Here is a 23,057-nt window from a genome sequence, read left to right on the forward strand (position 1 = left end):
AAGGACAATTGAAATTAGACACTATATTTGCTCCACAAAGTATAGAATTGAAAACTTAGAATTCCAAGAGACAATTGAAGGGAACCACCTAAAATAGGATTCTAAAGTTAGGATTGAACGGTGGTTAGTTAAAAGTAGTTTGGTTGCTTTAAAAAATGTATTTAAAAACTGGACTTTTGCCCCATCAAGAAAGGCAGGAATTCCAACTTATCAGTGTGGAGGAATAACGAGCCACTAATAGTTCAAGATCACTTGTTTCCTCAATTTCTGATTTTCAAAAGATAATAATTCGTACTGTGGCAAATATCTAAAGATTACATTATTCATCATTAAGAAAGTTGATATTCTTGCTAAGTTGCTATGCATTGTGTTTGAAGGTTCTAAATAATTTTAGTTGGCTCTAAATATGGATACCAATTCAGCATAGTTGAAGAGGGACAACATTCTGAGATGACACGTGGGTTTTCTGCAACACCTAGATATCGTTTACCAGCCACTTATATCAATACTTGCACAATGTCTGATTTCAGAGGCAAATTGTTATAAAATGCCAAGTTGCAGAGAGCATGTATGTTCCTTAACAATTTCTTTGATTGGAAACATAATTATAATAACAAATTTATTCAACCCAGAAAACCTGGTCATCTAATTTTCAATTGGAAAATAATACAGTTTCTCATCCTCACCTCACCAGCTCCACTGCCCGTGTGGTTCATACTTGAGGAACAGATCTAGTCAGACTAGAAATTAAAACCTAGTGATCTGCAATGTAACCGGGGTAAGAAGGTGATCTTCACAAAAAATGATCTATCTAGCCAACGTTCTTTCCATCTACAAGACGTGTGATAAATATCACCAATCTGAAATCAGCAATCACCAAGATGTTAGACCTGCATTCATTAGTTGTTCTTTATGATTTCATGTCAATGCGATGCCTGCTAGCATATCTGACCTTCATTTGGCTGTCTGCAATGTTCACACCATATCCACCAACTTTAAGTGATTCATTCCAGAATACAACTTGCAGTTCAATCATCCTTAAAAGATGATGAAAAAATAGGGGATGCACAATTATCTGAAGCAGAACCACAACCAGATTGCCAGATTAAATCATTATTATCCACATCAGAAGCAATTAATCCCATCTCAGTGAAAGACTGGATTTATTGTCTCATGTATGCTTTCATCAAAAAATACAATTGAAGTGCAGGATTTCTTCAAACATCTAAACCTTCGAAGAAATTTGTGCCTTTAAATCCTGCCAAACTTGAAGGCCAGACGGATGGCGCTTCACGTACAGCTTCTCAAACGCTTTTTCAGAGCATGCAATTATAGTGCTCAAAGCAAGCCCTTTTTCTGCAGCTCCATGCTCTTTTAGCCAATTATACATTGAAAACCTCAGCTTAACCCTTTGAGCTGAATAGGAAAGGAAGGAAGGAAAAGTTTCCAAATCCGATATCGAATATCCTTCATTCACAAGAGACTCAATTTTCATGTTGATCCTATCCGTGGTCTGACTAAGAATCCGCGGGGAATCTCGAATTATCTTACAGGCAACCTCATAATCCAACCCAGCATTAACAATAAATTCAAGTCTCTCCTGAAGCTCAGCTCCCTTACCCCTGAACAACTTAATCGTCTCATCCATTGCTTTGGAGTTCTCTTCAAACCCCAACCTTAGCATGAACTCCTTCTTCAGAGCCTTCGATTCAAACTCCACATACGAGTTAACCAGAGGCTCAATTCTCCTTCCCAATGACCAACTCTTCATTACTAGAGGATCATCCCTCACAACTCTACACAGTCGCTTCTTGCCAACATTCAAGTTAGTAAGCAAAGTTATCGTTCTCTTCATGGTGAAGGAACCCAACACCAACCAGTGAGACTGCAAAACCCTCCCAATCTCCGAAGCCTCCATCTCAATCTCAGTCAAGAACAGAAAACACAGCCTCAAATTGGACAAAAATGTTACTACCCGAATCTCCGGAAACTCGTGCAGCATGACACAAACCCGGTTTACAGACAATCCAAATTTCAACAAAAAGTCAATCAAGGATAACACACAACCTCCAGACTCCTCAAAAATCAAACCAGGGTGACGAGAGAGTAAATCACCCCATTGTTTCTCATTGAAAACCCTAGAAAGCAAACTCAAAACCTGAAACATCACCTTCCAATTACAACAATCCTTGTTAATCAACAAATGCTCTCCAATCCAATCACAATCCTTTCCAATAACACCCTTCAACATCTCCACAACCTTGACAAAATTAAAATCCACACCTCCAACCAAAACGCAGGGGCTGGAAGCAACCACATTTATCAAAGTCTTCCGCGAAACACCGAGGTTTTCGTATTCTCGAAGCTTCGAGATCAAAACCCCGGGTTCATACCCAAAAACCTGAGGCGCGAGTTTGAAAACCCTCCCCATCTTGGTTCGGGGAATCCCGTAGTTGCAGAGCGCGTGGTGATTCTCCATTAGCAGAACGTCGTCGTTTAGGTAAATCATGTGAGGCGGGAGAAGGGGCGTGTACTCGGAAGGGGAGAGACCCGCGCTCTCGAAGAAGGGCTCGAACTCGTTGATCGGGTGGTAGCGGAGGTAGCGCGAAATGGAGCGTTTGGTGTCCACGTGCGGCGTGTGCGAGTGGGTTTTGGCGAGGAGGTCCTGGAGGAAGGAGGGCGAGTTTCTGCACATGTTGTCAGCGTCTAAGAAGTTGAGGCTGCGGGTGGAGTGGAGGTACTCGAGCAATGCGGCCTGGGCTTCTTTTACGGTGGTTTTTCCGACGATTTTGGTGGCGGGTTTCGTGCTCTGGAATCTAGGGTTTTGGCAGGGTTTAAGAAGGAAGAAGAAGCATTGAGTGTTGAGTTTTCGAAAGGGTAACATGGTGGGTACGGCGTCGTTGAGGGGTGATAATAGAGAGAGATGAAGAGTGAAGTTAGAGGGAAGAGAAGACACATCTTGGGGTCAACGGCGCAGCTAGGGCGAACCCACTGCCATGTTGGTGCGTTTCAGAAGCCACGGCGAAGCCCACAATCAACAATCTCCCAACTCATGTTACCGGCAGAGGTGGGTAAGTCATAAATACTTTTACAACACTGAATTTCTTATACAAACTTCACACCACCCAATCACTTAAACATGGAATTATTAATGGCTCTCTCATATTACAAAAAAAAAAATCATACAAGCAATCTTACAAAATCCTTCATTTCATAATTTTTTTTCAAACTATATTATTTCAAATAATAGAAATGTAAAATAAAAATGTTTGTATTTTCTCTAATAATAATAATAATAATAATAATAATAATAATGTTCTTCTATGTAATGAGAATGTGTCTTTTTTTTATCTTATTTATTTATTGAAACACTTGTATCTAAGCCACTTTTTGGATTTTGGTTGGAACGCGATATTTGTAAAAGATATTTAATACTCAAGTCAATATTCAGCAATGTTGTAAAAACGTATTTTTCACTAGAGTGATACTCATCTATTTATAGAGGTGAGCATGAGCATTGTTCACATTCAACCTATGTTAGCACGATTTTTTAGATTAATCTTGTTTTTACTTGATTTAGGGTTGTAGTTAGCCCCCTAGGCTCGATAGGCTTAACCTTAAGACCCTAAGTTTTATTTTTGGTCGAGATGCTCTCATTTCTCTCTCCTAGCCCTCGGTTCGAGTTTGTAGGTCGAAGAGTCTTTAGAAAAATTAGGAGCTGCATTCGTCCCTTCATGATTTGTGTCCAATGTTAGAATGTATGGCTTTAAACTAGAAGGGGGTGAATGGTTTAAAGAAGGTTTTCGCAAACTTTTAAGCCTTGAATGAAATTACTTCGAGAATATATTGATTAAGAAATCAGTTTTTCAAAACACAAAGCAAAAAGCACAGCACTAGAAAAATAATCGGTTGTTTCGCAAAAACAATCGGTTGTTTATACCAGTTTACAAATATAAAAATTGAATTTAAGGAGTTAAGGGATAGAGAAAATGCACACAGAAATTTATACTGGTTCACTCTAAACCCAGAGCTACATTCAGTCTTCTCATAAACCACTGAGAAATTTCACTAAGCAACCAAAGAAGTGACCTTGATCCCCTCAAGACACACACTCCTCTTGGTCAACACACCAACACTAAGAATGTTGATATTGATCCCCTCAAGAACACACAACACTTCTCAACAAACACACAAGGTTTCTATCAACAGATACAAGGATTACACTTGTTACAGAACAAATCTGAAATCAATACAAGAGAAAATCCTAGCTCACAATCTTTGATCAATCTCAATCTCTAAGCAATCTCAACTTTTCAAAAACTCAAAAACAATGAAAAACTCAAATATGTTTTTCCGTATATATCAAAAGATGTTGTTTGTTATCAAATCTTAACAAACTATTAATTGCATTTAAAGATTGGTCAAAGCATTAAAAACTGGAGCGTAAACAGTTAGAAAATCATTTAATGCTCAGTCAAAACACAAACCATTTTTCTGTTATGGTACCAAAACAAACAATTGGTTGTTTCCTCGAATCAATCAGTTGTTTTGGTTTTGACAGTAAGTCAACCATAAAAACAGTTTTCAACCTTTTCTAAAAACACCTAAGTATAAAACAATCGGTTGTTTCGACAAAACAACAGGTTGTTTTTCACTTAACTTGAAAAACACTTTTCTTTTAAAAGGATTGAGAGCGATTATGCTTTGGATTCAATCAAGAGTGGATTACATATTAAATCTACCCCAGATCCTATCTAAAGGACAACTCAACAATAGCAAGCACAACCAACCTTCATCATCCTTCAAAGGGTTTGGATTCTTCAAAGCTTGAACACCACTTGATTCAACTATCTCCCCCTATTTGATGAAGACAAATCCCTGGTGCTTGTGTTTGATCTGACTGAATCTGAAGCAGTACCTGCAAAAATAGCATATATACCATCCACTGCTTCTTACAACAACAGGTTAGATTTCCACACTTTGAAATCATAAATCCTGATAAACAATCGGTTGTTTCTATCAGCAGCAGCAGAAAACAACTTTATATCAGAGATTTTAACAGATTACACAGTTTCAGATAAAGATATACAAGAACCAATTAATTCTCCCCCTATTTGTCTTCACAAAAAGACTTTAACATGTATTTAAAACAGATTTAGGAGAGATTATTAAGATCAAGGATACCTAACTCATTTCTTAGGAAGAAGAACCTCTCTTTTGGTAGAGGTTTAGTGAAGATATCAGCTAACTGTAGTTTGGTCTCCACAAACTTCACTTCACAGTTCCCCTTGTTTACATGATCCCTGATGAAATGATGTCTTATCTCGATATGTTTTGTCCTTGAGTGTTGAATCTGATTTTTGGTAAGATTAATGGCACTTGTGTTATCACACATCAAAGGAACTTTGCTGATTTGTAATCCAAAGTCTGCAAGTTGTTGTTTGAGCCACATAATCTGTGCACAACAACTTCTAGTAGCTATATACTCAGCCTCAGTAGCAGAGAGAGCAACACATGCTTGCTTCTTGTTATGCCATGAGATTAGGCTTGAGCCAAGAAGGTGACAAGTGCCACTTGTGCTCTTCCTATCTAGCTTGCAACCTGCAAAGTCAGAATCTGAATAACCAATTAAATGAATTGGAGAGTGAGAAGGATACCATAACCCAACAGATGATGTTCCTTTGAGATATTTCAGAATTCTTTTTGCAGCTTTGAAGTCTGACTCTTTAGGATTTGCTTGATATCTTGCACATAGACACACCGCAAACATGATGTCCGGCCTACTAGCTGTTAGATATAACAAAGAGCCAATCAATCCTCTGTATTTGGTTTGATCTACACCCTTTCCAGCAGCATCAACATCCATGTAGCAACTTGATGGCATTGGAGTGCTTGCTTCTTTGCAACTCTCCATTTCAAATTTCTTGAGAATCTCCTTGCAATACTTTGATTGACATAAAAAGATTCCATCCTTTGTTTGCTTAACCTGCAATCCAAGAAAGAAAGAAAATTCTCCCATCATAGACATTTCAAACTCACCTTTCATTGCAGCCACAAATTCTTCGCACAAACTATCTTGTGTAGCACCAAAGATGATGTCATCAACATAGATTTGCACAAGAATTATTTCTGAATTTGACTTTTTGATGAAGAAAGTCTTGTCTACCATTCCCCTTTCATAACAATGAGATAGCAGAAAGTTGCTAAGCCTCTCATACCACTACTTTGGAGCTTGCTTCAGTCTATACAAAGCTTTCTTCAACTTGAAGACATAGTTGGGATGTTGATGATCTTCAAAGCTCGGTGGTTGATCCACATACACTTCCTCATTGGTGTAGCCATTCAAGAAGACACTCTTGACATCCATTTGGAAGAGTTTGAAACCACTCATACAAGCAAAAGCCAGCAGCAGCCTCACAGCCTCCAACCTTGAAACAAGGACAAAGGTTTCACCATAATCTATGCCCTCCTCTTGATTGTAGCCCTTGGCAACTAGCCTTGCTTTGTTCCTTGTGATCACACCATCTTCATCAAACTTGTTTCTGAACACCCACTTCGAACCTATGATGTTCATCTCAGCTGTTCTAGGGACAAGAAACCATACCTCACTCCTTGCAAACTGATTCAACTCTTCATGCATAGCTTCAACCCACTTTTCATCCTTGAGAGCTTCATCAATTGACTTCGGTTCAATTTGTGAGACGAAAGTTGTGTGCCTGCAGAAGTTTGAGATGGAGCTACGTGTGAAGACACCTTCTTTTATCTGCCCTATGATGTTTTCCACTGACAGATCTCTAGGAAGCCTCCACTCTTTGGGCAGCTCACTCTGTTGCAGAATTTCAATCGGTTGTTTCTGCGAATCAACCGGTTGTTTTTCTGCACAGATTTCCAGCTTCTCCAAACTGATGCTCTGTTTATCCTCTTCAGCACTGGTCTTCGGGATTTGGATGTTTCTGCGATCTACCTCATCAAAGACAACGTGAACAGACTCTTCTACATTCATCAACCTCTTGTTGTAGATTATGTATGCATGACTTGTGAGAGAATACCCTATCAAGATGCCAAGATCAGCTTTCTCATCAAACTTCCCCAAGCTTTCCTTTCCATTGTTGAGAACGAAACAACTGCAGCCAAAGACTCTGAGATGATTGATGTTAGGCTTCCTTCCATTGAAGAGTTCATATGGAGTCTTCTTCAGAATAGACCTAATAAGCACTTTATTCATCACATAACAAGAAGTGCTCACTGCATCCACCCAAAAGTACTTAGGAAGAGATGATTCACTAAGCATTGTCCTTGCTAGCTCTTCAAGTGACCTGTTCTTCCTCTCTATCACACCATTCTGTTGTGGAGTTCTTGGAGCAGAGAAGTTGTGCAAAATCTCCATCTTTTCACAGAACTTGCTGAACTTCTCATTTTGGAATTCTCCTCCATGATCACTTCTAATAGAGCCTATGTTGCTGTTCTTTGTATTTTGCAACCTTCTTGCTAGCTTCTTGAATGCAGAAAAGACATCACTCTTTGATTCCAAGAAAAGAGTCCAAGTTTACCTAGAAAAGTCATCAACAATAACAAGAGCATAGTAATTTCTACCAAGGCTCATAGTTCTTGAGGGTCCAAAGAGATCCATGTGAAGAAGCTCAAGGGGTTTTAAAGAAGAAACAACATTTTTTATTTTAAAAGAGCTTTTCACTTGTTTCCCTTTTTGGCAAGCTTCACAAATGTGATCCCTCTCAAACTTGAGCTTTGGTAGCCCAATCACAAGATCCCTTGAAATTAGCCTGTTCAAGTGATTCATGTGAATATGAGCAATTCTTCTATGCCAAAGCCAAGATTCATCTTGCTTTGATAGAAGACAACCAATTGAACATGGTGAAGAGATATCTAGAAGATACACATTATTGATTCTCTTACCTACCAACATTACCTCTTTGGTGTTGGGTAGACAGATTTCACATGTGTTTGTCTTGAACATCACCCGATATCCCTTGTCACACAGTTGGCTAATGCTCAACAGATTGTGCTTTAGCCCTTCTACATAGAGCACATCATGGATGACCAAGATGTCTTTGTCTCATATGGATCCTCTCCCAAGAATCATTCCCTTGTTGTTGTCCCCATAGGTGACATGCCCTTCTTGCCTAAAGGAGATACTCAGGAACTTTGATTTGTCCCCTGTCATATGCTTGGAGCATCCACTATCCAAGTACCATTGTTGCTTGCTCTCCTCCAAGTTTTCCTACAAAGAAGATTTTCAAGTACAAAGATTTGGTCCCCTTATGAATGTGGGTCCATTTGGTTTACATTCATGAATTGAACCTTTACTGCACTTAGGAATCCACTTCATAAAGTCCCTAGGAACAACATATTTTCTAATTTTATAGAACCTTAGAATGGCCTTTTTTCATGTAATAGAAGCATGTAACAATCGGTTGTTTCGATGGTCCAATCGATTGTTTTTCTGGCATTTTCGAAAATGATTTTGAAAATCTATCTTGTTGGTTTTGTGGGTTAAAACCCAATCCAACTTTTCCAAAAACACAGTTTTGAGATGCCAAGACATTCTCAAAGTTGGATTGACCTTTAGAAAGCTTATCCACAATTTTAACAAGATAGTGGACATTCTTTTCAAGATTTTCGCAATTTTCACAAACAAGACTATCACACTTGCAAGAGGAGTTTTTATAAACAATTTCAAGGTTTTCAAAATCTGTTTTTGAATTTTCTAATTCCTCTTCCAGTGATTTGACTCTGTTTTCAAGCCAGCTATTCATTCCCTTTAACCGATTGTTCAAGAGGGTCAATCCGTTGGCTTCTTCATGCGTTTCTTGAAAGGCTTGAAGCAATTAACCATAATTTTCAGAGTTTGAGGAGTTAGATGAACTTACACTACTTGAGTCATCTTCCTTTCTGGCCATGAAGCAGAGGTTGAAGCTTTTCTTGTTTTGCCTTCTTTTCCTTCTTGATTGACTCTTTGACCTTGCTTCCTTTGGTTCATTGTTTCCATGAGCAGCCTTGAGTGTGTCCCACATCTCTTTAGCAGTTTTGCATTTTGATACCCTGAAAAACTCATTAGTATCTAGTGCGGAAGCTATTATGTTTTGAGCAGTACAATCAAGCTTGGCCATTTTACATTCATCATTGGTCCATTGAGACCAAGGTTTTGCAATGAAAGAACCATTCTTTTTAAACTTTGGAATGTAAGGACCATTCTCAATTGAATCCCAAATTCCTTGATCAATAGATTCCACAAAGATTTTCATTCTGGCCTCCCAATACTTGTAATTCAATCCACAGAATAAAGGTGGTTTGTAGATTGAAGCACCTTCCTCAAAAAATTGTTTTCCAGCCATAGAAAAAAGATTTTTGGATCAACTTGAAAATTTTTCAAGAACCAAGCTCTTAATGCCAATTGTTAAAATGTATGGCTTTAAACTAGAGGAGGGGGGGGGGGGGTGAATGGTTTAAAGAGGGTTTTCGCAAACTTTTAAGCCTTGAATGAAATTACTTTGAGAATATATTGATTAAGAAATCAGTTTTTCAAAACACAAAGCAAAAAGCACAGCACTAGAAAAACAATCGGTTGTTTCGCACAAACAATCGATTGTTTATACCAATTTATAAATATAAAAACTGAATTTAAGGAGTTAAGGGATAGAGAAAATGCACACAGAGATTTATACTGATTCACTCTAAACCCAGAGCTACATCCAGTCTTCTCATAAACCACTGAGGAATTCCACTAAGCAATCAAACCTAGATCACTTACACCACAACCAAAGAAGTGACCTTGATCCCCTCAAGACACACACTCCTCTTGGTCAACACACTAACACTAAGAATGCTGATCTTAATCCTCTCAAGAACACACAACACTTCTCAACAAACACACAAGGTTTCTATCAACAGATACAAGGATTACACTTGTTACAAAACAAATCTGAAATCAATACAAGAGAAAATCCTAGCTAACACTCTTTGATCAATCTCAATCTCTAAGTAATCTCAACTTTTCAAAAACTCAAAATCAGTCAAAAACTCAAATTTGTTTTTCTGTATATATCAAAAGATGTTGTTTGTTATCAAATCTTAACAAACTATTAATTGCATTTAAAGATTGGTCAAAGCATTAAAAACTGGAGCGTAAACAGTTAGAAAATCATTTAATGCTCAGTCAAAGCACAAACCATTTTTTCTGTTATGGTACCAAAACAAACAATCTGTTGTTTCCTCGAATCAATCGGTTGTTTTGGTTTTGACAGTAAGTCAACCATAAAAACAGTTTTCAACCTTTTCTAAAAACACTTAAGCATAAAACAATCGGTTGTTTCGACAAAATAACAGGTTGTTTTTCACTTAGCTTGAAAAACACTTTTCTTTTAAAATGATTGAGAGTGCTTATGCTTTGGATTCAATCATGAGTGGATTACATATTAAATCTACCCCAGATCCTATCTAAAGGACAACTCAGCAACAACAAGCACAACCAGCATTCATCATCCTTCAAAGGGTTTGGATTCTTTAAAGCTTGAACACCACTTGATTCAATATCCAACACAATCCTGATCATCATGACCATGTGGTCATCTTGATCAAGGTCAATGCCTTGAAGTCAACATTGCTAAAGGTGATTGGAGGCCTCCTTTGCCGAGTGTGAGACATGATTGTGTTTACTGACTATATTGCAAATGTCATTTTCTCTTCGAGGTCGAGGCCCGACCCCGACAAACCTTCTGGCTATTGTATTGATGACTCCCCTAAGCGAAGCATCTCAATCAAGTTGTTCCTGGTCGACATGGGTACATGGCATTGGTCTTGACCTGTCATCATCATCTCGACAAGACTCTACTCGATAGTCCTATCATTCATAGTCTCAGTGTGGTCATTCCTCCCTTTGTTTGGGAGAGTGAGGCGTATACCGATATTCTTGTGTAACGAACCTTCGAACGTGCCTTGCTTGTATAAAATCCTCTATCTTATCTTTCAACGTCAAACACTCTTCGATCGAGCGGTCAAAATTACGGTGGTATCAACATTTCTTGCTTGTGTCGGTATTTTGTGGTGTAGGAACCTTTTGAGGGGTTGGGATTAGGTTGACTCTTAGAGCCTCATCTCGAATCTGGCTCCTTTCTCTATTTAGTAGGGTGTAATACGAGAACTTAGGCAATCAATTTTTCTTGATTTTATTTGATGGTTAAGGTCAGCTTGACGTCTCTTTCTCCTTAGCTTTCTCGGGTCCCCTCTCATCTTGGACCTAACTCCAAAATTCATGAAGTTCTTCTAGTTGCAGAAATTTCGCAGCTTTCCTTTTTAGCTCATTTATGTCAACGACGAATTTTTACATAAACTATCTACAAATGGCCTCTATCTCAATGTTGTCACCATGTGATGAAGGGCCACCTCCAGGTTGAAGTTTCAGATGTTCAAAGCTACTTTTCTGAACCTCTCCATTAGTGTTATCGATATCAAATAATAGAAAAAGTCGGGGATCCAAAAATTCTTTTTAAAGTTATAATTAAAACCATGACAAGTTATGGCAGAATCATTGTAGTCAAAAGAAGTTCAATATATACATATAGATAATTTTAAAAAATACAAAAATATAATTGTAACACAAAAATGATGAAAGAGACAATCATAACTAATAATAATATTATGTCTAGAAATTCAAATAATAATAACATCAAATCAAAACATTACCAATTTCAAAACTTAAAATAACAACAAAACATAAAATAAAGTCTTAAACTCTTAATTATCCAACTCTTCTTCAATCTCAACATAATTGTCTACATTATTTTCTAATGTGGCACATTCATCCTTTTCTTCCCTTTCAGAGAAACTCTTATCAAAGTTAGTAATTTTTCAAACTCAGAATCAGAGCTATCATGTAATTCATTCTCAACCACAAATAGAATCTTCTCTATGCCTTTCTTTGTCAGGGTTGAAGTTGCACCGGGACCTTTCTTAAAAGCATGGAAAAATCCAAAGACAATACCACCACTTGATGGTTGCTTTCTTTTACTGGTTCTTTGTCTCCTTGTATAAGTTATTGGTTCTCCAACACTCAAAACTTCATAAACAATTGCCCAATTAAGAGTGAGATCATCATAAAAAACAACTCATTCCCCATCCCTCTTCATTATCATTATCATCATCTACTTATTTTATTAACCACTCATTATACTCGTCAATGTCATATAGTACAATAAGGCTTATTTCATCCCTAATATTATATATTTGAACAATTTTTTTATTATACTTTATGTAAACCAAAGCATGCAACCTTTTGTAGTCTAGCCTACTCCTTTTTTTTAATTAATCAACATTATGAATAAGTAAAATGTGAATGAAATTTCTTTCTACGTTATACAAAAAAAAGATAATAATGAAATGATTCATAGTTATTACTTGCTCAAATGCTTTGTTCATGTCCCAATTAACTATATGTCAAATTTAAAATCTTGATTGCTAGCTTTTGTAAGTTGCGAGTTGCATGCCCATAATTCTTCCACCATTGAGTTATAAAAGTAAAGAAAGTAACTTAGAATGTAACTATTATATGATATAATTTATATCTTAACGCATTTTAGAATATGTTTAAGTGTCTCACCTAGGGTTATAGTCTTCCTTGATTCCTTGGTAATGTCATCACGAAGAGTCCACTTCCACTCTTATAAAGAGACAACTCAGTTAAATTTTTTTATTACACATTTTTTCCAGGGAACCAACCTCTTAATGAAAGTATACAATCCATTTATAACTTTCAAATTATATTATATTCATGGGTTGGAATAATAGAACTCTAGGTTCAAAAAGTGACCAGTCGCATGCAAAGAGAGATGAAGTTAGCATGTCCATCTATTATCAATGATTGTAAATACATAATTGTATTTGCTTTCATTGTTATTGAATGACTTCATTATTGTTTCCTTGACTTTCTTCATTGCTTCATATATATAGCCCATAATTGCTTCTATTTCCCCATCCACTAGACAAATTATATGAACAAAAGGATTTGTGACTTTGAGAGTAAATATAATACGATTTCAAAATGAAGGCATAAGAACAATGTTTGTATCTTCCCTCTCATTAGCTTCCTTAGAAAACTTGTTCTTGCTCTATTCATATGAAATGAACATCTTTCTCAAATTTCCCTTCTCTTTATGCAACCTTTGTAATGATAAATACGAGGTAGCAAACTTTGTAATCGCATGTTCTACCAATTCCCTCTTATTTGTAAATTGTCTCAACAAACTCAAGGAATTAGAATGTGTATATATAAATCCAAAAAGACTAACTTTTCTTTGAATTGTCTTCTTTATCAAAGGAAGTTTTCCAATGTCTTCAAGCATTAAATGTATACAATGAGTAGCACAAGGAGTCCAATAGAGATGAAGTTTTTTTTCTTCCAATACTTACCAGCCAACACATAATTACTTCCATTGTCTGTGATAACTTGAACAACATTTTCTTCTCCAATCTCTTCCATAAAGGTATCAAGCATCTCAAAAAGTGTTTTCCATATCTTCACAAATTTAGAACCATCAATGGACTTTACAAACATTGTCCTTGGGATCTCACTAAAAAGTTAATCAAACATTGTTGCTTTTGTTTAGTTCAAGCACCTGGCATAATAGAACAATCATGTTTGCTCCACTGCAATTTGTGATCCTTCAACAAATTTTTAGTGTAATCAACCTTTTTGTTGAGAATTATAAATCTAATTTCATGTGAAGTAGGAGCAGTCAAATTAGGTTTATGACGTAGGATTTAGGGTTCCATAAGCACCTATAACATCAATCATAAGCACCTATAACATCAATTGTACCTTGAAAACTATTCAATCTTACAAGGTTGAGTGACAAACATGCTTGGTACCAAATTTGAGAAATGTATTGATGATCTGACACCTTTAAATTTTTGTTATATGATTCTTTGATATTAGCTTGCCTTAAATTTTCTTTTTTTCTTTCTTATTTATTGCACCACTTGGATTTCTACATAACATATCTATTGGTCATTTTTCCCACTACTATTTCCCCTTATCATTACTAGTTGTGGAAATTTTAACTTCATCTTCACTGTCATTATTATCATAAGTTGTATGTAGGATTGAGCGAAGATGTGTTTGCTCTTCCTTTAAATAATTTTCAAAGCTCTTCTCTCATACTTTTTGGAGTCTTGGTGCAAGTAACAATGTTGCCATTCCTTTCCATCGAATGTTCTTTAACTATAGTAATTTTTCCTTTCATAATTTTCACATGGTGATTACATACAATTGTATTTAAATTTCAATGTTTCCAACCAAGATCATTTATTTGGGATGTTCTTAAAGTATCATGGTCCTTTCCATTATGGTTGTTGGAAAATATGTATATTTTTTCAGAAAATAATTATAGTGGAAGTGGAAAAAAAGAAAAAAAAAATAGGAACTAAGACTAGAAGTAAATAAAATATTTATAAAAAAAAACACTTGCAAGAAAGTAGTGGTAAAAATGAAGACGGACAATGGTGACGAGGACAAAAGAAACAAAAGCGATGATCAACGGTGAGCAGTGGCGGTGATCGATGATGAGCAACGACAATAGGCAACAATGAGCAACTAATGGTTGAAGTGAACAAGCAAGTATTGATTGTTATATATAGGATATTATTACGTTAACTTATAACATTTCAATTGGGTCCAAAAACTTGGTGACTCCTTACGGAAAGTGATACAAACCACCTTGACAAGCAAATGACTAAGGACACAATAAATACTTCACAATTAGGTCAGTCATCTCAGCATACAAGACCAGGCCCCACCAAACTTCAAGAAAGCCTCAACAGAAGAAGAACCAGACATAAACCAAAATATCAGATGTTCTTCCTTCTAGTTTTTTCATAAGACAAGTTTATGTAAATAAATTGGGGCTCACTTTGGGGGTCTAAATAGAAGAATAAGCTAGAGTAAGATTCACTTAGCATAAATTGGGTGTACTTAGCATAAATTGGGCTTGTGTCAAGCTCGCCTTTCATGACAAGTGCACCTAGGGTTAGGGTTTTTTGACCTACCTTCTAGAAGGCTTCTCACAAATGACGTCCCTACCCCTCTCACTCTTGCTCCCCAAGTCACTCTCTCTTATATAAATGGTCCCTTGCCTAATGTAATTTACACATTATTGAACTTTGAATAGAAAAGAAACTTTATCATAGTGTTTAGTGAACCGAGTCTCCTATTATCGTTAGATCTTATCTTGAGTGTTCTACACTTCAAGTGGCAGCTCTACACCACTCATCTTGAAGTATCCCATCATCCAAGTGGCGTGACTCCTTACTCCATTTTTCCATAAGCTTTCTTTATCTCTTCACCTTTTCCTTTCCTTCTTTGCACCAGTTTTCTTCCATTTTTTATGTTTTTCCTTTTCTTCATTTACAATTCGGTTCATCTATTATAATTGTTTCCTTTTTTTGTTCTTAATTCAACACCTCATCATCATCATCATCACCTTATATTGTGTTTTTCTCTTTGCCCTCTAGAAGTAAACCTTTACACTTACTTAACCACTTCCTTAAGTTCGTGTCCAATGAGAATATTCTTTGGGTTTCTCACCATATTGCGCTTAAAACAAAAACCCAAAAACAAAGTGCAACCCATAAAATGTACAATCTTAAAATCAACTCACATCATGTAGTATTCAGAGCAAGGTTTCTGAGTTGATTTTTGCCTTTAAATTTCAACCATTTCAATTATGTTTTTATCTTCATGTAATTTCAATTTTACCTTTCAATTTAGCCTTTAAATTCTATCATTTACAATTTCGCCTTTTTATTCATTAAGAATTTAAAATTCTACTTTTGATATATTTGTGTCAAAAAAAATTCCTTACCTATTTTGCTTGAGTCTTATGTTCTTAGTGTTCTAGGAGTCTTTAAATCCATTCTGCTTATTTTGCTTTTAATTGTGAAGAACTAAAAGTAATTAGAGTTTGTTTAAGTGGTAGTTGATTTAGTGTCAAACAAAGAATTCAAGTGATCATATGAATTGATTCCCAATCTATTTGTGAAAATTTGAAAGTGAAGTAAAAATATGTGTCAAGAATGTGGACATTTTAAATCCATAAAAACAAATACAAAAACAATTTGAATGCAATTCACTTTTCAAGATTAAAGTATTAAAAGGATTATTTTCATGTGGCAAATTGTTTTCACATTTGTGAAACTTTATCCTTCTTGCTTTTACATGTTCTAAGAAAATTAAAACTTCATAGTTAAAAGTTTAAGTAAATTTATTTGAGTCTTCATAAGTGCTTTTCTTGTTGGTCTTGTTTATGTTTTGTCATCATCATACTTTTATTTTGGTTTAGCTTTCTTTCTTTAAAGTTTTCTTGCTTGTATTTAAAATTTTCTTAAAGTTTTGTTGGAGTTCTTTGTATGAGCAAGTGATAAGAGCTTTGACCTCTTTCACTTGAAGTGTTGCTACCAAGTGTAGACCCTTAGGAAAAATTGCAAAACCTTTATTGAGTGAAGTTAACCTTTTTCCATCCTTTACTAAACTGTTGAGTGATACACGTGAGTGAGTTCATTAAATTATTGTTTTCACTAATTGTTTGCTTTCATTTGTGCAAATCATGGCTCAATTGTGTTCGAGAGAATCTTCAAAACTGCTATCTCCTCAAAAGACACGTCTTTTGTGGGAGCTTAAGGATACCAAAAGGAGTTTGGCCCACAAAGAAGAGGAAATGCGGCAAATAGTGGAAAGAATACAAAGGCTAAAGGATACTCAAGAGAGACTAGTTAGAGAAAGGAGGCGGGAACCTGGACGAACTATAAGGTACCATATGCACTATGGAAGTGAGGAAGAAAAAGAAGAAGATTGGAAAGTAAAAAATGTGGGAACTAGGCACCACCAACACCAACCACCAAAGAATTATTTTCCTTTTGTAAAGTTACCTAGTTTTAATGAGGAAAGTGGCCCTAATTTGTATTCACTACAAGAAAATCATTAAATACAAACTAGTTTTAAAGACAAAAAATAATTAGTTGCTATAGTGACTAAATTAAAGACCATTTTAGAGACTAAAAAAATTATTAGTTTCTATTATTGATAAATAGTTTCTAAATTGGTATCCAATTAATGACCAAGGTTTTTGCTACCAAATTTAGAATCTAAATAATTGGTAGTCAAAACCTTTGTAGCTAATTAGATACCAATTTAGAAACTATTTATCAATAATAGAAACTAATTTAGAAACTATTTATCAATAATAGAAATTATTTATTATCCTGTCTTATATTTAGTGAATTACTTGATTATTCAATTGTTCCTTGTGGGTTCGATATTCGTCCTTAGGAACACATTATTACTTCTAGCAACTCGGTGCACTTGTCGTAAAAAGTTATCAGGAAGCAACACATATTCTATTGGGAAGGCCTTGGCAATATGAAAGGAAAAATTTACATGATGGTCATACCAATAAGATTTCTTTCAACTTCCAAGGGCACAAAGTTATATTAAAACCCTAATCTCCCAAGGAAGTTAATGAGGACCAAGTAAAAACAAAAACCAAAAGAGAAAATGAAAAAGTTGAGGAAAGTAAAATCAAAACAGATCTCATCATCTCATCTCACGCAGTCAAAACAATAATGTTGACCCGTACAAAACTAACTGTGTTTCCTAGGTATACTTCTTCCTTATCCTTTTCATTACCAAATCATTCTAAATACTTGACATCTTTGATAAAGAAGTATAGGGATGACATTCAAAAACCTCCTAAGGGTTCTCACCTTCTAAGAGGATTTTTCACAAACAAATCACTTCTTCCCTAAACATTCTCTAGAAACATGGCCTGTTTCTAAAACTTATCCATGCGAACTCCCAAAACTTCATGAACATAAGTTTGATTCACAACTCAATGCTATAAATATTCTATCTATTCTGTGAACAAACTAATTATGTTATTTACATGAGTTATTAATTCGAGGTCAAATTCTTTCCAACTTGGGGGACATGATACAAACCACCTTGACAGATGATTAAGGACACAACAAATACTTCACAATTAGGACAGTCATCTTAGCATACAAGACCAGGCCCAACAGGAGAAGAACTAGACATAAACCAGAATATCATATGTTCTTCATTCTAGTCTTTTCACAAGACAAGTTTATGTAAATAATTTGGACTCACTTTGGGGGTCCAAATAGAAGAATAAGCTAGAGTAGGGTTCACTTAGCATAAATTAGGGCGTACTTAGCATAAATTAGGGCGTACTTAGCATAAATTGGGCTTGTGCCAAGCCCACCTTTCATGACAAGTGCACCTATGTTTAGGGTTTTTTTACATACCTTCTAGAAGGTTTCTCACAAATGGCGCCCCTACCCATCTCACTCTTGCTCCCAAAGTCACTCTCTCCTATATAAAGGGTGACTTGCCTCATGTAATTTACACATTGAATTTTGAATAGAAAAGAAACTCTATTAGAGTATTTAGTGAGTTGAGTCTCCTATTATACTTGGATCTTATCTTGAGTACTCTACACTTCAAGTGGCAACTCTACACCACGTGGAGCGGCTTCTTACTCCATTTTTCCTTAAGCTTTCTTCATCTCTTCACCTTTTCCTTTCCTTCTTTGCACCACTCTTCTTCAATTTTTTATGTTCTTCCTTTTCTTCATTTACAATTTGGTGCACCACTCTTCTTTTTTTGTCAAAAATAATAATTTATCGTAAAAGACGGATGTCAAACCCACGAGGAACATTTATTTAAAATCCTAATCATAGTATTCACTAAGTATAAGAATATGTACAATAATTGAATTTAAAAGATATAGATATAAATTTGCATGAAAATTAAATTAAAACAAAATAAATGAGAAAAATAATTTAATTGATAAAATCGGGATTGAAGTTAATCTTTCTCACTCGTCTTTATTTTGGATAAATAAAAACATACAATCTTCTAACTTAATTTATATTGATGCAACATATAAGAGTCATTCATATTGATTCCTTAATTGTGAAATTATTTGGATTATCTCCTAAATATCGATGTCTCTTATCTTTAGAAAACATTCTTACCATTAAGAAAAAAAATATTATATAGCAATTAATATATTCTAATTTGTGTCTAGTATCAAAACATATCAAGTATCCTCATTTATGTCAGATTTCTTAGAAGTACTTTTCAGTTATATCCAAGAATCACGTTCATGAATAAAAATTTGAGCTTTAAGCACAAAATACTAGATCCAAAATTCATGTTCATGAATAAAAATTCAAGCTTTGAGCAAAAAAATATATCCATTTGCTTCATCTCTCCTTAAATTTTTGAAAATAACACAAAATTGGAAATAAATAGTTCTATTAATCTCATAACTCCAAAAATATATTATTAAATTCTATTTTTTTTCAAATTAGGGTTGAATCATAGCTTAATCAACAATTAAAATCAATAAATGTCTAACTTTTTGCATGAAATTTCACTAAATAATGACACTTATAAGGTATGGTATGACCAGTCCGCTCAAGGACATCCGGTAAAATTGGAACGATATAGAGAAGATTAGCATGATCCCTATGCAAGGATGACATGCACAAATCGAGAAAAGGTATGGTATGACCAATTCATTTTAGGGTTTTGTTGCAACTTTTTTAAAATTATCAAGGTTCCACACACACCACTCTAAGTCATGGGGCGCTACATAACAAATCAAACATGACACTTAGGATTTCTAATGTTGTCGTCGTCGCACACCCTCATCGGACCTCATGCCGCCACTGCACACCCTCGTCGCTTCTTGCATTGCCACTATTGATTTTGGCTTAATCCCAAGTCCCACATCGGTGGATTCATTGTTTGGGAAGGAGGTTTGAGGGTTATAAATTAAACTCTCCTCCTTCACTGTTATATATCCCAATTTGTAATATCTTCTCCCATAATAATAAAAGTGAGCTGTTTTTGCTGTGCTCGGAGATTAGGCTAAATTGGCCGAACTCCGTTAACAATTTTCTGGTGTGTTTTTTTCCTCTTTATCTCTTTTATTATTCTGCTCTGTTTATTCAATATTATTTGTCGGGTAGCTTTGTTAGGGTTCTGTTTTAGTGGGAAAATTACCCATTTTTCCCAACAACCTCCTTCTCGCATCCTTTTCCTCCATCTCCTTTCACCACTAGCATCCCATGATGCAAAAAGTGTCCACCAAGGGCCGCCATGACAAACATACATCGCCATTGCCATGTTGTGGCAGTAATCTGTAACTCCCCCACTGATTTCCGCCATGTCACCACAATAACCACTTTTAGATAACATTGTTATCCATAAACAATCTCAACGACTCACCCTTCTCTTGCCAGATATTAGTGGGGGTGATTGATGTCATGTGATGTGGTTAGCTTGTTACAAATTACATCCCAAACTTTGCCACCAAGGTCTTGAAGTTATCAATGGTGAATGGTGGGAGGCGAGTAAACTAACTCAATGTCACTCATTTCGAGGATGTTGAAAAAACATGGTAGAGCATTGTGTTGTTCAAGGTGTAAAGGCCCATTTGGGTCACATATACGTCAACATGCTCATCGAGGTCGATCATCCCATCATATCAGTCAATACTCAATCCCTTTTAGTTAGGAGGGAGTTAAACACTCATTATTTTATCAACAAAAGGGTGTCGACAGGTACTCCCCAATGTCATTGAGGTGTTTGTCGACATATGAAGATGCAATTATGCTTCCAACGTATGGGTATCATGACAGAGGGTGCTCAGGGTCTTGGTATTCCTCTTCTTAGGGCCAGGACAGGTGAGTCCCTTCCAACCTCCTTTTCATCTTCTAGTTCTCTTGTCTGAGGACACAAATTTCTTTGGTATTCCTCTGTTTCATTTCGACTACCTCCCTCTGAAAATCCAAAAGAAAAGTCATGTGTTCAGTCTCAATTACTCGAGTCTATGTCCTTTGATCATTAGTCAGGTTTCTTGTAAATACGATTGAGTTCTTTAGCGTTGTACCTTCTCAGCCCCATAGTGGACGCCAATTGTTTTTATATGGACTCAAAGTGTGTCTTATTCTTTAACTTACTTATATGAAACACTTGTGTATAGGTCACTTCTCGGGTCTCGTTCAGAATGGAAGATCATTGCAAAGGATTCTCTAACACTCAAGTCAATATGTGATAGTAGATGTATTAAATAATGTAAAAATGTACATTTCATCATGTGACATTCACCTAAATTGTAGTACCGAATGAATTGAGTTAGCCCAAAACTTTGAGAGTCTAAGGAATTAAATGGTCCAAAAGTGCTGATGATTTTTACGGCAAGTGCACCGCGTTTGTCAGAAGTAATATTGTCCCTAAGGATGGATATCGATCCCACGAGGAACAGTGAATTATCAAGTACAATATTCGCTAAATATAACAACAGAACAATAAAAAGAGTGTTGAATTGAGTGTGTTGTCAATGATCAATAAGAAAACAAACAAAGAATTAGTTGCTTCAGTTGGAGAAGTAGGGATTAGGTTTCATCTCTCTCACTCTCATGTATTTTAATTAGCATGTCAATATTAAGTTCTTTGATTGAAATTGATGTCCATATAAAAATCATTTATAACGATAAAATCCTTAAGAATGTCCCTTAACTATCGTTCCCTCGCATAATTATAAGAACAACTTAGGATGAAGCTCGGATGTTTAATAGCAATTAACATTTCAAGTCTATTCCTAGCACTCAAATATGTTAAGTATTGTTGTTTATGTCCAAACCCTAAAAATACCTCCCGGTCAGATTTAGGATTCTCAATTTGTCACGGAAAGTTAAAAGTAAAACAACAATACCAATAATCAATCAAGAACTGGATATTAATATATAAGATATCACCTCAATACATAAGAGTTTGAGCAGATTACTCCCAATCCCAAAGGGTAGAATTAGCCACACATACTTCTAGCACCTTCCATTCTCCCAATTGGGTTACAATTCACTTTATGGTGTTTTCCTCTCAATCTGGCACCCTAAGGTTGAGCCTCTAGCCCTCTATTATCCTAGTTTTCTAGGGTTAGGTTGCTTCATGTGTCGTGCTAATGAGCTAAATGATAAAACATAAAAAGACTCAATCTTTCTTTGTATCTTTTTCCATTTTGGAATCTTCCAGTTTTCTCTTTTTAGCTCAAATTATTCTTCTTTACTCCAAATCGTCAATTCTCCCTAGAAATCTGCAATTAACACCAAATTTGGGAATAAAATGCTCTTATTCAAATAAAGCTCATAAAAAATGTATATATTCATAAATTAAGAATTATTTTATATGTAAATTAGCAATAAATCCTCATAAGTGTCTATGTTTTAATATAAAATATTACTGAAATTAGACACTTAGTGCATGTAAATTGATTTGAACGAGGTATTGCAAGTGCATATGATAAGTGATAAGTCATTATGGGTTAAGTCATCATTTTGTAGGTGGTTGGTTAAATTAATCTTATTAATTTTAGGGTCATGTGATTGTACCATCAACAACAAAAAATCATGCTTGCACTTGTGACCCAGATGGTACTTCTTAATTTTGAAGTTCTGCAAGGGATAATATTTTAATGGAAAGAGAATTAAGGTTCAATTTGTGTTCTGGAAAATAAGAGTTGGTTTGGTTTGGGCTCGTGATTGCTTGTCAGGTGGTGTAAGAAAGTGGATTGTGACCACGGTGAATCTTGCAGTGGAGTAAAAAAAGTGATTTCTTATTTAAGCTTTTGTAAACTTTTCCTCTTGTAATTTCCCCAAACTTATAATCCAAGATAGAAAAAATCAATTAGAACGTTTGTCCTCTTACAAGTTTTGGGTTTGAGAGTTGAGACATAACAACTGAGAAAGAAAGGAGGAGGTAGACCTGCAATTCGATTTCCTTATGATTCAAATTGATTTTGATATTATTGAACAAGTGACGATTAAGAAAGTTTGAACAACATCCTTTTTTATCCTTGTAATTGGATGGTGCAAAACAAACATCTAATGCTTGGAGGAAGATTTGCCAAGTTGGAATTAAGTTTTGTTCTCGAACTAGGTTGGGGACTGGAAGAACTATTATC

General features: G+C 35.6%; 1 protein-coding gene and 1 pseudogene across 2 annotated transcripts; one reads left to right on the forward strand and one right to left on the reverse strand.

The window, feature by feature from the left end:
* Window positions 1-521: 521 nt before the first annotated feature.
* Window positions 522-3,112, reverse strand: LOC137814126 (transcription termination factor MTEF18, mitochondrial-like). 2 transcript variants are annotated; one of them, XR_011081607.1, is made up of 2 exons: window positions 953-3,107; window positions 522-860 (listed from the first exon to the last, which is right to left on the reverse strand). XR_011081607.1 is itself a non-coding variant. In XM_068616698.1 (1 exon), the coding sequence occupies exon 1, from the start codon at window positions 2,882-2,884 to the stop codon at window positions 1,226-1,228; it is 1,659 nt and encodes a 552-aa protein (XP_068472799.1). In that variant the 5' UTR covers window positions 2,885-3,112; the 3' UTR covers window positions 522-1,225. The 2 variants fall into 2 exon arrangements, 1 of the variants encoding a protein (XP_068472799.1); XM_068616698.1 differs by having other exon boundaries at window positions 522-3,112.
* Window positions 3,113-19,501: 16,389 nt separating this feature from the next.
* On the forward strand, window positions 19,502-19,612 carry LOC137816780 (U6 spliceosomal RNA; annotated as a pseudogene).
* The last annotated feature ends 3,445 nt before the right edge of the window (window positions 19,613-23,057 follow it).

Source organism: Phaseolus vulgaris, chromosome 1, assembly GCF_000499845.2.
Source record: "Phaseolus vulgaris cultivar G19833 chromosome 1, P. vulgaris v2.0, whole genome shotgun sequence".
Lineage (NCBI taxonomy): Eukaryota > Viridiplantae > Streptophyta > Magnoliopsida > Fabales > Fabaceae > Phaseolus > Phaseolus vulgaris.

Coding starts and splice junctions, on each gene's coding strand:
- LOC137814126 (XM_068616698.1), bottom strand. CDS start 2,884: ATGTTACCCTTTCGAAAACTCAACACTCAATGCTTCTTCTTCCTTCTT.